Source organism: Kogia breviceps, chromosome 4 (assembly GCF_026419965.1).
Source record: "Kogia breviceps isolate mKogBre1 chromosome 4, mKogBre1 haplotype 1, whole genome shotgun sequence".
NCBI lineage: Eukaryota > Metazoa > Chordata > Mammalia > Artiodactyla > Physeteridae > Kogia > Kogia breviceps.
The window spans coordinates 91,023,375-91,041,203 of record NC_081313.1 but is presented as its reverse complement, the minus strand read 5'-3'; the positions used below and the strand labels follow the sequence as shown (position 1 = coordinate 91,041,203).

General features: G+C 36.2%; 1 protein-coding gene across 1 annotated transcript; it reads left to right on the top strand.

Annotated features, from left to right (window-relative positions):
- The first annotated feature begins 877 nt into the window (after nucleotides 1–877).
- On the top strand, nucleotides 878–14,137 carry STARD4 (StAR related lipid transfer domain containing 4). The gene is made up of 6 exons (XM_059062183.2): nucleotides 878–1,153; nucleotides 4,969–5,082; nucleotides 6,015–6,064; nucleotides 9,554–9,680; nucleotides 10,551–10,665; nucleotides 11,930–14,137. Exons 1-6 carry the CDS (start codon nucleotides 1,115–1,117, stop codon nucleotides 12,163–12,165), a joined length of 681 nt encoding a protein of 226 aa, XP_058918166.1. The 5' UTR covers nucleotides 878–1,114; the 3' UTR covers nucleotides 12,166–14,137.
- Nucleotides 14,138–17,829: the final 3,692 nt, after the last annotated feature.

Genomic DNA, 17,829 nt, shown 5'->3' with positions numbered 1-17,829 from the left:
GTAGCCTTGCATTCCTTCCTATTCTTGGTTCTCAAACTACATATCCTGGTAGATGTAATTTGCAAACACCTGATTTTTAGTATTCAGATTTGCCAAGCATCCTATCAGATGGGTGACTTCACAGGCACTGGTATAAATGTTACTCACCTTCAAACAGATGAAAACTAGAACACTTTGTGAGGCTGCTAAAGCCACCTGCGCACCCCAACTCTTCCCTACTTAAAAGGTTTTCCTCTGAACTCCCATATCTGAGGGTAAACATTTGGAGAAATATCCATTCACACTGTAGCAGTGACTTTGTTTACATGTTTTCTCGTATAGTACTCTCAGCTTTGAGTCATGGGAGTCCGCAGGAAGCCGAAGAGCCGGTCATCCTCGCACGGGTGCATTTTTTTTTCTTATTTCTTATTTGACTCTGGCCTTGGGAGGGGCAACGCAGCCGCGGGATACTAGATCTTCAGAGCGAATTTTAGCCAGCCTTATCCCTCACCGTCGTCATTCACTCCCTCTTCGCGTTCATATTCTCCCAGCTGGATTTACTGCCACGAGAAATTCTTTCAGAATTAATTGGCCACAGGGCACCCTTCCAGAGCCAAACCCACAGGCGACTCCGTACACGCAGGTGGCCCGGAGACCGTCAACTGTTACCCGACGTGGAATCAGTCCATCTCTCGGCGACCAATTAGCGCTCCGCACGCTGCCGCGCCAGCCAATCCCTGCAAACACACGTTGCTTCTGCCAACTTTTGCCGTTACCCACCCCCGAGGAGGCCAGTGTTCGAGCCGGGGGCGTGGTTGCGGGGTTCGGCCCGCCTTCCCCTGAAGGCTTGATGCCTTCCAATTGGCTGCAACTGGCAGTGGCTTGGCGACCATTGGCTGCTGCCACCGATGGCCTCCGCGGGCGGGGAAGCCGAGAGAGCTGGAGAGTTAGTATTGCAGAAATCGTGAGTTTCCTGTCTAACTGGCACGCCTGATCTCGGTCGCACTCCTCGCTTCACATCAAGTAGCGTTGAGTAGCAGCACGGAGGTGAGGCCACCTGGAGGCGGGGCGACAGGGTCGTCTTCCCGGAGCTGCTCCGGGAAGTGGGCGAGGGAAGCCGCCGTGGAGGTCCAGGATGGCGGAACCGGCGTCCGGACGCGTGTGGACCTCACAGGTGAGAGAAAACTGAGGGTAAGGGTCGCGCTGGTTGGATCCCAGGTCTTGCCCCTCTCCTCCTCAACCCAGTTCACCAGCGTTAGGACGCCGATTAGTTCTAAATTACTTCATCTGTTAAATGGGGAAAGGGCGGTAATAACCTCGCTTCGGGGGGCCGGGGTGAAGATTCATTGAGATACCGTTCTGTGATGGGCACAGTGCTCCCTGGTTCTTAGTAGGTACACAGACAACAGAAGGTCTATTCCCTCACACCAGGCTTTGACGGAGCTGTGTTGTTAAGAGGCAGTGTTTTCGGAGTGCTTACTATCTTCCAAATTCGGTACTAAATATATTAACTCTTGTAATTCCTCAATAAATTAATGTTGCTGTTATCCCTAATTTACAATTAAGAAAGATTACCTGAGATTTTTTAGGTTCAGCAAGACAAAATACAGCAAATTCAGCATGATGTCAGATTTTTAGAGTCTCTTGCAGCCTTTGATCAGCTTCCAGTGTTTCACAGAATAGACCTTTAGTCTCTGGAGGCAGAGGTCCTGGGTTGGAATTCTGGCTCCATCACTTATGGGCTGTGTGATCTTGGACAAATGACTTAACCTCCGTGTTGATACTTTCCCTTTCTGTAAAATAGAGACAATAATAGGATGGGCTCTTAAGGTTATTTATGAGGACTAAATGAAATAATACAGTTTGAAGTGGCCGGAAAGACTGATCACGTAGTTAAATGATCAATAAATGTTAGCTATTATTATTTTTTTAAATAAAGGATTAGAGCATTAGGAGCTTGAACATTAACTTGGACTCAAACTTAAAGCTGTGACGTTATTAGAAATTAATATTGTCTTAAGTGTTGTAAAAGTCTCATTGGTGTTGTAAAGCTTGTCCTAAAATAAGCCAAAGTGAGCTCTGAATCGGAGTATCATCAGTCACATTGCAGATGAAGACTTACCCTGTTGCATTCCTGCTACAGCCAGTCTCAAAAATGAGAAACTACCATATTTGACTAATTGGAAAAGCTAAATTACTAATTCAAAATTGACTGGCGATTAAGCCTATGCTGAAATTTTTATGTTAGGTAGAAAATATAATTTAATTTACAGGGCCTTGGTTTGCACATCTTAGGGAAGATCTGTGGCATGTTAAATTGAAGCTATTCACATACATGAAACATATCAATCAGGTAATGGAAGGTAAAACGATTCTGATATGAGTTTCTTTAATATGTGAATTCTGACTTAATCATACTACATAAGTACAAACGGATTTTTATGGCATTCACTTTTTATTAGAGGTTAAAATGTTTATTTTATTCCATAGTTAATTAAAACCTATGGCCATTTCATTGACATTTGACAAAAATTAAAATTGTATTGGTCAAAGACTGTGGTTCTGATAGATGGCCTCAAGAAAATTTTTTAACCTGTGAAGGCTGCCCACTCAATGGTGGCAGCAACTGCCTACACAAGTAGTTACTTCAAAAACATAATAGAGGGCTTCCCTGGTGGCACAGTGGTTGAGAGTCCGCCTGCCGATGCAGGGGACACGGGTTTGTGCCCTGGTCTACAACTATTAAAAATCATAACAACATGATTCTGATGTATGCATTTGTAGTGAGAATTGCATCCTTATTCCCATAGAGGTTTGAGCCTTGATAGTTCATTTAGATCTTTTCTTGATCTCCTTTTTAGTAGTGACTTCATGATTCTGTAAATGGACAGCTTTCTTTCAAAGCCTTTTCTTCTTTAGCCTTTTACTGGAGAGTACCATGGCACCAAAAGGAGAGAAGTTAAGACCAAATAAATCATGTTTTGAAGCAAACACACTTCAACAAATATTAAGGTCCTACTGTGTTCCAGGTAGTGTTCTAGTTGGTGGGGATATAGTAGTGAAAAAGGCAGACATGGGACAGCCACTCTATTAGATGGGGACATGGTAGTCAAAGAGTAGAATATAGTACATCAATAAATAAACAAGTTAATTTCACATAGTGATGCACTATGAAGAAAATAAAAGAAGGGTATAATAGTGATTTGGGGAAGGTTGTATTAAGGACAGGAGGTTTAATCTGAAATTATTATTACAGGTTGTTATTAGTCATGCTCAGATTTGGGATCTACTAATCCAGGTGGAGAAATAATAGTAAGTACAAAGTCCCAAAGTCAGTGACAAGCTTGATGTATTTAAGGGACAGAAAGAAAACCAGTAGGACAAGAGCATTGTAGGCAATGGTATGTGATGAATCTCCTAATACCTATTAAGGATGATTCCAAGGTTTTTGACATTGAGCAACTGGCTCAATTATCATTTTAATAGTAAAATTATTAAGATGAGGAAGACCGAGGCAAATTGAAGGAAGACTGGGGAAGCAAGAGATGCCCATTAGGTGCGAAGCCCTAAATAGGCTTCTGGAGGTGGGATTTTGGATCCGTATGTTTGTGTGTCTGTCTGTCTCTGTCTCTGTCTTTCCCTCTCCTTTTTCCCCTCCTTTCCTCTTCTTTCCATCTGGACCTTTCCACATATCAGCCTCAGGATAACCAGATTCCTTGTATGCTTACATGTTGATCAAAGGCTCTCAGAGCGATTATTCTAAGAGAGACGTACAGAGGCTGCATGGAATTTTCTAACCTAGCTGTAGAGGTCATGCAGCGTCACAGACTGCACTTCTTTTTTTTTCACTGTAAATGCTTTGTTGCTTTTAATTTTTTTTTTCACTTTATTTATTTATTTTTATTGGAATATAGTTGCTTTACAATGTAGTGTTAGTTTCTGCTGTACAGCAAAGTTAATCAGCCACACGTATACATATATCCCCCTTCCTTGGATTTCCTTCCCATTTAGGTCACCACAGGGCACTGAGTAGAGTTCCCTGTGGTATACAGTCAGTTCTCATTAATTATCTATTTTATACATAGTAGTGTATATATGTCAATCCCTCTTGATGGGTAGAGTGTCACAGAATTTGCAGCAATGTTTTAAAATGATCACATTATAGAATCCCTCATATTGTTTATAATCTTTCAAGATTAGTAATCATTTCTCTTTTAAAGTATTGTTGAACAATAACATACCTTTGGAATTATTAATGATATAGTACTTTCCTCTCTGTATAGTTAAAATTATTGCCTTAAAATTATAAACCACTTATTTCTGCTGTACTGGTGGTTCCAAGGTCTTCATATCACCTCCTATGTTACACAGTACGTCACTGAATCCTATGACACTTCATCAAATGAAATAAAATATTGAAGACAATAGAGTCCTTCAAACTTTTGAAATTCTTCAGAGGTCTCTAGCCCTATCCTTAAAGGATGTAAGAGGAGGTTTCCAATTGTGGTTGTCATTTGTTTGCTAGATTGAGTCCTATATCTGTTGGCTGGTAAAATGAAAATTTTCAATGGCTGAATCTCTAAGGAATTTTAGAAGAGTTTATGCCTTGTGTGTTATTTTTGTATTTTTGAAAAAGCAGTATTTTTTTTCTTTAAGTTATCTGGAATTTTATAATTTATTCCTTTGGGTTAGATTCTATTAGAAAGGGAAATAGGATTTGTATTTTATTTTTTATGTGAGTGATTTTAATAACTCAACATATGTGATTCTTATCCTTATGTGTTCCACACCTTGGAAGCTTTTAGAAAAGTATCCTATAGCCAGGTCTTATCCTCAGGGATCCCGATTAGTTGATTTGGGATGGGGTCCAGGTATAGGTATCTTTTACAACTCCCCAGGTGACTCTTTTATGAAGCCATATTTGAGACCCATTGGTCTACTGCATTTAACTCTGGTATTTGCTGATGATAATCTTAATCTTTGTAACAGGGAAAACAAATGGAAGACCTGCCTGATGCAGTTGTTTTGGCGACTAGACTTAAAAACACTCTCATCCAATACCACAGCCTTGAAGATGACAAGTGGAGAGTTGCTAAGAAAATGGTAAATTAATTAAATTACTTATGTTTGAGGGTGTATCTTCTGTCTAATGAGCTGGTGGATGACTTTCAAAATGGTACGGAAAAATATGGACCATACTTTAGATGAATGTGCGGGATAGATAAACATGCTAATAAAGTTGATGGTTTACTGTTTCACAAAGGAAGAACATAGTAATCCTGCACGGCTTTCATTAGTTCTTCAGATATTGGACACAAGAATAGACTCATGGCAACAAGGTTGTAAAGAGCAGCCTCTCAAGTCAGTAAATAAAATGTGTCATTGTCAGTTTAAGGAAGTATAGTAATTGATAATTTGAAATTGTTTCAGATATTTTAATAAGCCTGAGAATGACCAGTTAGTATTCTTTTTCTACCAATATGACATACCTGAGTGTTGGAAGAGCTAATCCTTGAACCCAGGACTCTTCCAGTTAAGTCCTCTGGCTATTCTGCTATTCAGAATTTCTTGGGAAATGATCTGGAAAAAAATGTAGCGACTAATTCAAGGTAGCACTGTCATAATAGATTTGAATTGTTTAATTTTAAAAAGAGATGTGAGCAAGTTCAGAATGAAATATTTAACATTTCTATTATCTCAGTCTAAATGTGTCAGTAATGGTAAATATATGAGATTGGAATGAGGCAAATAATAATGGCCAATGAGATAGTGCCATCACCGAATCTTAACAGTGTTTGGGTGTCAGTAAGCTATTGAAAAACCTTTTGTAGGGGTCTGTAATTTAAGTAAGATGTGTACTACTTTCAGATATGGATTATTTTATGGTATAAATTACTTTTGTGAATTTCTTTGAATATTTACTTATGTTTTATTTTCATGCAAAAGCTAATGCTGTAGAGTTTATGAAATTGTCAGTTTTATATCCAGGTTTCCACCCATGTAATTATCAGTATACACTGTTTTTATTTTTCTAGAAAGATGTAACAATTTGGAGGAAACCTTCAGAAGAATTTAATGGATATCTGTAAGTAAATTCCTGTAGTGTTACATGGCTCTTAGGACATTGCTAAACTTCAGATATATACACACCTACACACATGATCACTGAATGATCATTACCAGCAAAATTTGGCTTTTGCTTTAAGATGTTAAACTTTCTGAGAAGCAAATCCTGCTATGAATTCAAAGCCTTTAAAATGTCCATATCCTTGGTGGACAGAGTTGGTGGTGAGGGGATCATAAATAGTGATATCAGATAGCTGATAAAATCTTAATTTCTTACTATGGGGTATAAGACCCTTCTAATATTCTTTCTGCATTTATTCAGTGCTGTAGCATATTTTATTCTAGGAATTTATCTTGAAGAAATCATGGGAAAATTAATAGTTATTTAAACTTGTCTCTTCCACCACAGTATTACTTAAAATATTAAAAATTACAAACAACCTGAATAATCAATTGTTGGGGAATGATTAAATTATAAAATGTGCTATTTTACAGTCTTTAAAAACATAATAAAATGCTCAAGATACAATGAAAAGTGAATAAAGCAGAATATTAAACTGTATGTAGCATAATAATGGGTTGACTTTAAATATATATTTTTATATATTAAAATGTTTTATTTAACACAAAATATATACCTCTAGATGTCAGTTTTATGGGTGATTTTTATTTCTGTTTTTTTATTTTTGCATATAGTTGAACATGAATTATGCCTTTAACCAGTAAAAAAAATATTGTTTTTTAAAGCCAGAGGAGATAGTTGCCGTGTGAAATTGGAGTGGAATAGTTACATCCTTGGGACTCAGCACTTTTAAAAATGAAACTGTTGACTGAACTTACTATATGCAGAGTATTTTGAAGTGTATTACCAGAGATAGCATTTCCAGGAAGATAGGTTGTACAGTATTTATGAGAAGGACAGGGAAACTGGAGTTGGATTAAACATTGTAAGCAAGTGTAGAAGTTAATCCTTTAGATCAGTAATCCCTGCTGGGGTTGAAAAAGTGTAAAAAGTGCCAAGGGAGCACTATGCTGGGTGATATGGAAAAACTTCATAGGGGAGCTAATATTGGAGTGGAGTCTTAAAGAAAGAGTAAGTGTTTCTTAGGGAATGAAGGATAAATTCATATTCCAGGCAGAGAGAATTTCATTTACTACGTTCACACAGACGGGAAACACTTTAAGGAGTTTATTTAGGGAAGCTGAAGTTGTGTTTGTATAGCTGGAGTATTAATTATGGGGGTGGGGAGAGGATGTCTGAAGGATTTTTGAATTCTAAACTAACGCATTCAGTTTTGCATTTACCTACTGCTCAACCCTACCCATACCTCCCAGGTCCTCAAAGGATTTTGCATTTATTCTAATAACAATTGTGAAAGACAGAAATGAGCGTGGAAAGTTTAGAGAAGAGCTTGTATCCTGGGGGTCCATGGCTAGCTTCTTGAAGTGTCCCTAAGATTGTATACAAAGTTTTGTGACAATGTGTATATTCCTGGGAAGACATCTGTGGCTTTTTTCAGATTCTTAAAGAATTATATGATCAGAAGAGCTAGAAACTGATGCAGTGTTGAGTTGGACACAGAGTTCCCAAAGTAAGGACATAGCATGGGAGTTGAAAAGGACAAATGAACTTGAAAGAGATTTATGATAGTGATGGTGGTGGTGATGAGGATGATGGCGATGATAACTAACTAACATTTATTGAAAACCAGATATTGTTCTAAGCAGTTTATGTTTGGAAAATCATCCTGATGAAACATGGTGACTTATTAGTTCTGATTATTGGAATGGGGTTAAGAGAAAAAGAAGAGTTGAAATTGAATCCCAGATTTCTAATTTGTGCCTGAAGTAATTTGTGTTACCCACCTCCTACCCCCACCCTCACCCCAAGTTAGAGAACACAGGCAGAAGAGCAGATTTAGGATGGAACATAATATAAGCTTGAGCTTGAGAGATTTACAAAATGATAAAAAGGCTTCAGATGCTTAAAAAGGAGAAAAAAGACCCTTGAAAACAATGATGGAGTTAAAGCCAATCTATCTCTCTTTTCTTTCCTCCCCAGAGATAACTACTGTCTTGAAGTTGTGTGTATTATTCCTATTTCACACTTTGACCGTGTGTGTGTGTGTTTCAGTAATATACTTTAATTTTTTCTGTTCAATACTGTGTTTTCAAGAGTTACCCATGTTGTTACATGTTGATCTAGTCTTTCACTTCTGTATTCATATACCACAATGCGTTTATTGTGTTTGCAAGTTTGCCTACTGATGAATTTTCATGTTGTTGTGAATTCTTCTCTGCAGTAAGCTTCTTGGTATATGTCTCCTTCTACACACATGTATCATTTTCTTGGGATGTGCCTGTGTCTTAGGGACATACATCATCCCACTTTACTGCATGTTGCCAAATTGCTCTCCAAAGTGGTGGTAGCACTTTGAGAGTTCTCATTCCCTTCCATTCAACACTTATTATTAAGTTTTTAATCTCTGCCAGTTTTTCAGGGGTATGAGATGGTATCTTGCTAGTAATTACTTGATTATGAGTGAAATTGAGCATCTTCTCTAAGTTTATTGACATTTCAGGTCAATCTTGTCCTTTGCCTATCTTTTGTTTGGATTGTCCTCTTCTGATTGTTTCATAGGAATTAATCATATATCCTCTATAATAAGTATATATCTGTATATATGTGTTGCACTTATCTTCTTCCACTCTGTGTCTAGTTTTTAAAGAAGTTACTTATTTTGTCATTTGTGGTATGTAAGTTTTTAATTTTAACCATCTTGTGTAATTTGTGTTTTTGTGTGTTTTATGTATTCAAGTAATCCCCCTGTATCCTGAGGTCACAAAGATGGTCACTTGTATATTTTTCTCAAAATTAAAAATGTTTACCTTTTACGTAGTGGTATTTAGTCGATCTGGAGTTATTTTGAATGATGTGAAGTAAGAATTCAGTTTTTATTCTCTCTGTTAGGATAACTATTGAATCCAAACACCATTTTTGAACTAGTATATCTTTTTCCTACTGGTATGTAATGCCACCTTTGAAATATGTCAAGTTCTGATATTATTCCTGAGTCAATCCTGGGCATTCTATTCTTGGGTGACCTATATTTCTATTCCTAATAAAAAGGTTTCAAAAGTTAGGGTAAGAATATGCAAATACTAATAACATGTTAGAGCATAGCTGAGAAAAGAACAGCATACAAAATAAATAGAAGCATTACAGTGTTCTGCAGACTGCTCTTGGCTACACCATAACATGAAGGTATTTTACTATGTTCATGATAATGCATAAGATAGCCTTCAGATCTCTTATTAGATTTGAAGACGTTTTAGAGTACATTCTGATGAAATAATTGACAGAACCTAATTTGTCAGAAAAGTCGGGATTTACTCGTTTTAAAAAATCTTCATTACATTTTGTTTTTTTTGATGTGAGCTCTGAACTGTGAGAGCATGCTGAAATTTTTCATTCTAATAGCATTTGACTTTAATATGTTTTCTCCAGCTTCAAAGCCCAAGGTGTTATAGATGATGTCGTCAATAGTGTAATAGACCATATACGCCCAGGTCCCTGTCGCTTGGATTGGGACAGCTTAATGACATCATTGGATATTCTGGAGTATTTTGAAGAGGTATTTGTTTAGAAATGTTGCTTCAGATTGTGTGTGTGTGTGTATGAGTGTTTGGGTGAGTGTATGTGTGTGTGGGTGTATGTGTGCGCATGTGCACGTGAACACGTGTGTATACTTGCATTCATTATATTCATTGCTTTGAGAATAAGTAGTCATGGCAAAGATCTCATAGGGGAATCCTTGCTGCCTTTTAAAAAGCTTGAGTTTCCTCATATTAACTAGTGAGTGTTAGTCAGAACTGAGTTTGTTTTCTGCAGTAGCTTTACCCTTGCTGCTTAAGAAAATCATTAGTGTCTTTGATTGTAAAACTTTAGCTGAGGTTCTGAAATCTAAAATTCTGAAAATGCCACCATCATATTCAGGTTTCTAGGTAATAGTATGTAGGTTTTCCATTAATATTTAGCCAAAATCAAAGATAAATATGCTACCTTAGGCATTAGAGAATTATGTAACCTAAGTGGCTTTCTTTCTTTGTCTGTTTTTATTAATTCATTCCTTGCCATATTTGAATCCTTTATTGACACATTTGGTGTTTTAGTCAAAGTACTTGTGGATTTTATCTTATACACCTACAGTCTATACTACCTGCTTTCACTTTTATCATATAGGATAAGAGGTGACTCTACTGAAACAGAGATTTGGATACTGGGTAACTTACCTCTGTGTTTTGATTGTATATCCTCCTCAAGTCCATACAGTCACCATGAGATATAGAATAGAGATCTAAACCTGTCAGAATCACTGTAAGAAATGTTATTAATATTTATTATAACACATTTTAAGTGAGTGAATTTTTTGCTAAAGATTAACTTATGATATATGAGTATGTGTTTCCTATAGTACTAACAGCTGTTACCTGTTCTCTTTCAGAATTGCTGTGTGATGCGTTATACTACTGCTGGTCAGCTTTGGAATATAATTTCCCCAAGAGAGTTTGTTGACTTCTCCTATACTGTGGACTATAAAGAAGGGCTTTTATCCTGTGGTAATTGTCTCAAAACCTTTTACTTTCTCTCGGTGTGTTTTAAATTTTGAGTTTTCTAGGCTGGATGTTTCTACACAAGATATAGTTTCAACTTTCATAGTTATTTTTAAAAAATTTATTTTAATTAATTAATTTATTTTTGGCTGCGTTGGGTCTTCGTTGCTGCGCACGCACGGGCTTTCTCTAGTGTGGCGAGCGGGGACTGCTCTTTATTGTGGTGCGTGGGCTTCTCATTGCGGTGGCTTCTCTTATTACGGAGCTTGGGCTCTAGGCATGTGGGCTTCAGTAGTTGTGGCATGCGAGCTCAGTAGTTGTGGCTTGTGGGCTCTAGAGCGCAGGCTCAGTAGTTGTGGTACACGGGATCAGTTGCTCCACGGCATGTGGGATCCTCCCGGACCAGGGATCGAACCTGTGTCCCCTGCATTGGCAGGCAGATTCTTATCCACTACGCCACCAGGGAAGCCCCCATAGTTATTTTATAATCACTAAGCTCTGTTTGCAAATGCTAAACCCTAAGGATTAAAATAACAATATCAGGAAGGTTTTTGCAATCTTTTTTTCGTTCCCCGTTACACAGTATCCTTCAGGTCACAGCTAACAAATATGGAACGCATGACTGCCTCTAAGAAAGAGATCTAGTTGTTGGGTTTCCTTCTAAGTCACTCTCAAGAAACAGCTTCTTAGTCATATACTTAGAAAAAATAGGCTTGGTATGTGTTAGAGTACTTTTCCTTCCTTGATCTGTGTAATATTTTTCTTTCCAAAATTAAAGATACTATTAGAAGGCTTCTGCTTTCTAAAATATATCTATAGGTAAATTAATATTTTTGTATGTACGATATATATTTGAGTTGGCAGTTGTAGGTACACATCTACCTGTTTAATCTGAACCAGCCAGAACCAAAGTGTGATATGGTAGTGCCTGTGGGGAGCAGTGGTGGTACATAGGTTTGATTATTAGTACCTTGAGGCCTGGCTGCTACAGAGAAGATTTGTAGTTTCCAAGGAGTTACCAAGATGACATGATGCCATTTATTCTGAAGGGATTAGAACTTTCCCCATTACATATCTACCAGCCTCTGTCGGAATTCCATTTAGTAATTATCTTTTTCATTCTTCCACGGTCACTCTTGGGGCTTAATTTTCATCTACATGGATAAGAAGAAAAATATGTAAATAAGAAATCTGATAATATTTTTTAGTGAGAGTTTTAGATTAATGTCAGGCATTGCTATTAATAGTGTCATTTTAAATTGCCTTGTAGGGATAAGTCTTGACTGGAGTGAAAAGAGATCAGAATTTGTTCGTGGATATAACCATCCCTGTGGTTGGTTTTGTGTTCCTCTTAAGGACAGTCCAAACCGGAGTCTTTTGACAGGCTATATTCAGACGGATCTGCGAGGAATGATTCCCCAGTCTGCAGTAGATACAGCCATGGCAAGCACTTTAATCAACTTCTATGGTGATTTACAAAAAGCTTTACAAAAGGCATATGTTTAAACTTATAGTATTATATTCCCTGAATCAACTCTCTCTCTTAGCAGCATGGCCTGTAAAAATCATCCTTTCCTGTCTTCTGCATAGCCTGTAGAAAATTTTGAGATGTTTTTGGTTTATTTTATTCCTAAAGTAAATAGCTATCTAGAGTGGGCATTTCAGTTTTCCTAAACAGTTATTTGCACATTGTTTCGTATGGTGATATGTCTAGGAATGGAGAGTATGACAGAAATCCACCAAGAAGTAGATATAGTTCTCTGACACAAACTCTTAAGAAATTGAATAGTGCCTCAGTATGAGTATTTTGGCTACTTAGAAATTAGAGAAAGCCAAGCTTCATGCTGGTAGGTTAAAATCACCTATTTTAGAGTTTTATGAACATTCTGTAAAAATTTTAATTTTGGGAGGAGTTAAATATTAATGCTTTACTTCTCGTATGTTCTATGAGTTTAACAATATCTGGGACTAAAGAAAGAAAGCTCTTCTCTATACTTTATGAAGATGAACTTCATTGTCAGTTGACTTGTACTACTTTCCCTATTGAAAATATCAGAAATAAGAAAAGAATAGGTATCATAGTAAAATGCAATTCAGTTTTGATACCTGGATAGCATTATTTTATAGATATCTTTAAAAATATATTCATATCTTTGTGGACTTTTATTTTGGGAGTCTTAAAAGCATTTATGAATGAATAAGACAGTATAAAAAACTGCCAGATATGTGCTGGGACACCACATTGATTGGACAGTATTCTGGGTTATGTGAAATGGATGGTGGTATCCAATACTGACCAATAGAGAATCATCTCTCTAGAAAGTCAAATTCAGTGAATGTTTTATACATGTTTGAGTTGTAAATGTGTCACTCAACTCATAAAGTATAACTATGTCATAAGCATTCACAATTGTAATGTAACTTCAGTCTGGAACTAGAACAAATGCATTCATAGATTATCTAAATGCCTGGATGAGTCATTTTATAACTAGAATGGACTATAATATATCCCTCGATTCTGTGGCTGCATTAAATCAACATTCCTAAATGATTTTAACACTCCACATGGTCTTTGGCTTTTGAACTATCCACCTAGTTTATACCTAAGATGAGAACTTGAGGGAACTCAGTGTCCGTGCAAATTTTTGTCTATATTTATATTTGTGTACATGCACACATCTTGAAATCTGTTCCAGTGTTAAATGTGAGTTATATATGTGTTATTATTACTGTTCCCATTGTTTCATTTTCTCTTTTTTTTTTTTTTGGTTAATATGGGGTAAAGAGAGCTCTGGAAGTAGTATTTACTAGGTAGGCCACAAAAAGCACAAAACTGTATAGTGGTTCAATTGCATGAAGGTGTGATCTGTGTTTTACTTTCCTGTGTTTTCCTGAGTGTAAAGAAAGCATAAGTTATAGTTCTTCAGACCCATTTTGCTAAAGTAGAAAAAGTAGAGCTGACTTTTTTTTTTTTTTGGTATGGAGATGATGTTCAAAAAAAGCAAAAGGTGGCAGCAGCATAATACCCATAATGAATAATCTCACAAATTTTAGATTGTAAATAGTTTGTTTCAAGGTCTGATAGAAGCAATGCACAAACAATCCTATGTTCTTAACTTGAAATTTATTAATCACCAATATGTTTTTCCAAATTGACTATAATTTTTGAGCTGCTGGATTTCTCTGCTCCTTTTTTTTTCTTGCAATAGGGAAAGAGAAATGAGCAGTTTAGCTTGCAGTTTCGCATGGAAATTGTTAAATGTTAATTTTGACTCAATCTATTGTCTTTTATTTGGTTTTATTAGTGTAGAGCAGGGGGTTTCTTACATTCCAGTATTCAGTCTAGCATGGCAAAATACCAGCAGATGTCCAATTATAGGGTGCCCAGATTGGGTAAGTTTGCAACAAGATGTACATTATTATAAGGGCTATTATCGCCTGAGCTGGGTGCCACTAATAAACTGTCGACTTTCAGCTACTCTGTGTTCCCTTTGTTTTTTGTAACTTATACCTCCAACTAGTGATGACATAATCCACTGTTGAATGAGGACCCATTGCAGGTAACAAGACCCTCATGGAAAAATTTTCATTGCAATGTTGAGCCATATGATGGATTGAAGAATTATATTTGAATTACCTGAAATGTATATGCAGCTTCTAGATGGCACTTTAAATCTGCTGGGCTCTAGCTGTGTACTTTAAAAAAAACAACAACAGCTTTATTGAGGTATAATTTCCAGTGCTATACAATTTACCAGTTGTAAGTATACAATCCATTGATTTTTGAATACATTTATAGTTGTGCAGCCATCACAACAGTCCAGTTTTAGAATAGTTCTATCACCCAAAAGATCCCTTTTGCGTGTTTGCTGAATCATACATAACCAAAGTTTAGCACAGTTGCAAGTATACAGAAGATGATGGAAAAGATTAGAGCACATTTTGTTTGGTTCTGTTTTCAAGAGTAGAGGTGTATTTGATTCTAAGCTCAGGAATCTTGTGATAATGTATTAAATACGTTATGTCAAATATCATAATGATATGAAATTTAACAATGTCGATTGGGATTAATATTAACATTTAATAGAGTCTGCTGTTTCTATAGCAGTGCTGTAGAATAGAAAAATAATATGAGCCATATATGTAATTTAAAATTTTCTAGCAGCCGCATTAAAAAAATTAAAAGAAACAGCTGAAGTTAATTTTAATAATATAGTACATTTCACTCAATGTATCCAAAAATATTATCATTTCAACATGTAATCACTGTAAAAATCTTTAAGATAGCTTACTTACATTCTTCTTTTATACTAATTTTTTGATTTCTGGTGTATATTTTACTAATTTGGGCTAGCCACATTTCAAGTTAATTTTAATAACACACAGTTCTATATTAATCTGTATATTAATTTGTCTTTCTATAATATGAAGTAGAGAATTTCATAGAATCACTCTCTTAAATACAAAATATTTTCTGTTCTTTGAAGCCTTCAGTGCTTGCTAAACGTGGACTCCTTAACATTAGAAATAAATCAGTTGTAATTTGTCAGTAAAACAAAAATTACAGCCCCAAAATATTTTCCTTTGAAGATAATTAACTTTTCATAGGGCAGTTGGTGAAATGAAAGAATATAATCTGCCTTGTAGTTATGTGGTTGATTATTTTCTCTGGCTTATAGCTAGTTTGTATTAGAAACACGTGTATGCAGGAAACATTTGGTATAGTACTGTTTTTAGTACATGATACCTATTTTTTAAGGAAATTAGTTTCATACAAGAAAAAAATAGTTTATCATAAGTGATGCTTCTGCATGAAATATTAGTTTGTATTGATAATCCTTGATTAATCCTTGAAGTTTAACACAATACTCAGCAAAAATAATTATGAGAATTTAGTGTTCTGCAGTTATGTATAATATAAACTGCTAGAGTATTAAAGACAGATTGTTAATGTTAAAAATCTCTTCATTTCACTGTTCATTGAGGTTGGATATATTTGAAACTGTAGATTTCTATATGTAAAATTATCTCCCAATAAAAAAGTCCTTTCCTACTCTCCTCCCCCTTTCTTTCCTAACTGAAGGACATTTTATCAACACTCAAGTTGAATTAAATTAACCTCTCAAGCTAAAAACTCTGTAATGGAGATTGCTTCTGGAGAAGATAGGAAAACATTGCACAATTTAAACTTCTAATGTCTATTGAGCTTTTAGGTATGAGTAATTCCCTTTGATGTGGATAAAAGCTTTACCTGTTTATTTAAGGGCACGCTAGCATCCTTAGAATCAGTTGTTAAAATCCAGTTTCTTTTAATTAAGTGGATACTGTAGCTATCCCAAACCTATGCATAAATTAACAGAACCCAGAAAAGCTAGGGGACTTGACCAGGTGTCCATTAGACCCTGTGTTGTATAATTACTTGTCCAGTCTATCTCCCATGCCTTTTTAATTCAAATTCTAGAAGTAGGGGATGGTGGGACCTGAGTTTAGGAGAAACATTAGATTAATCCCAGAGCACAGGAAATTGGAATTATAATTTCTGTATTATTTTGTTGTCTCCAAAGATTTACATGTATGGTTAAATAAAAATTCATCTCTTGCAATTCAATGAAAGCTATACTATATATAGATTTTATATTTAAGAAGTTTATATTTCTTTTATGGGCCAATGTGTAAAGCTGGAACCTTCATTAAACTAATGAGAGCATGCATTAATATAATAAAATGTGTATTTATTTTAAAATTTCTATGAAATATATCAGAATAAAGTTTCTAGATGCTTGTGTATTGACCATTTATACTATCTAAGTTGCTTTAACCTTATCTGAATTTAAAGTATGTAGTTTAGCTTCCTGAACTCTTACAAAAGAAAAATATAAACTGGAAAATTAAGATTAACAATGCATATGCTAATCCCCTGCCAATGTTTCATATAATATTAGCCACAATACTTCTGAATTTTGATTTGCTGTTATATAGCAAGGATGATGACATATTCTGCTCTTACCACTGTAACATATAGGTAAGGTTTATTGTATACATTTAAAAATAATTGTACTAACCTGATTAGCAATTGTAGTGATGATTTCCTTTGGAGTTGGAAAAAGGTGGAAGTGATTACAAAGGAACTGTTGATCTGTATTATAAGAAAACAGTTATGGATGCTGCGGGAAATATGCTGTAGAAAATATGACTATTAAGTGGTTTAAACAAATAGAGAGTCGGGAATTCCCTGGCGGTCCAGTGGTTAGGACTGATTGAACCTGCTGAGGGCTCAATCCCTGGTCGGGGCACTAAGATCCCATAAGATGTGCAGTGTGGCCAAACAAACAAACAAAAAACAAAAACAAAAAAACACACACAAAGCAAACCAAATAGGGAGTTATTTTCCTCATTTAATAAAAAATCTGGATGTCGGTAATTATTAGTATTAGGATGTCAGGGCCAGTGTTTCTACAGTTCTCATCTTTCCCTCAGATATGATAAGGTGACCAACTAGCCTTGGAAATTACATGTGCGTTCAAGTAAAGAAGAAGCAGGGGAAGGCATGGCACTACTCATCTGTCTCTTTTATCAGGAAAGTAAAAGCTTTTCCAGAGCCTCCAATAGCTTTTCTTTCTAGTAGTCTGGGTCACGTGACTACCACTAGCTGGGAAGGCAAGTATTTCCAGCCTCTTGGAGAAAGGGTTGGTAATGACTCTGGCTAGCCAGTCATAGCATCTCTCAGTGGGTCACCTCTGGAAAGTGTGTATAGAGCTCCTTTAAATGTCAGTAGGAAAATGATAGATTCACAAAATAGAAATGAAAATAGCAAAGTAGTCCTTCACTCCTCCATGAAACATTGATTGGGCTTCTGTATGGCAGATTCTACATAGCTGTCCGTCATTGAGGTAATGAGGTGGTGGAGCTTCTTCAGAAGGTTGTTAATTAATGGTTGGTGTCACATGGCATCCAATGTGAATGACTTATGTCTATAGTACGCCATTTCTACTCCTCTGGAGCAAAGGGTCCACTCTGGATGAAGACTTCTAGACCAGGAGATGACAGAAAATTGCTGGAAAACATATATCCCAGGAGATAGAGGGTGGATCCATGTTACTTTTGTTAGCCGTACAGGTGATTAGTAGGGTGTAGTATTCTGCCAATAAAAATTATGGAGGAAGCATAGTG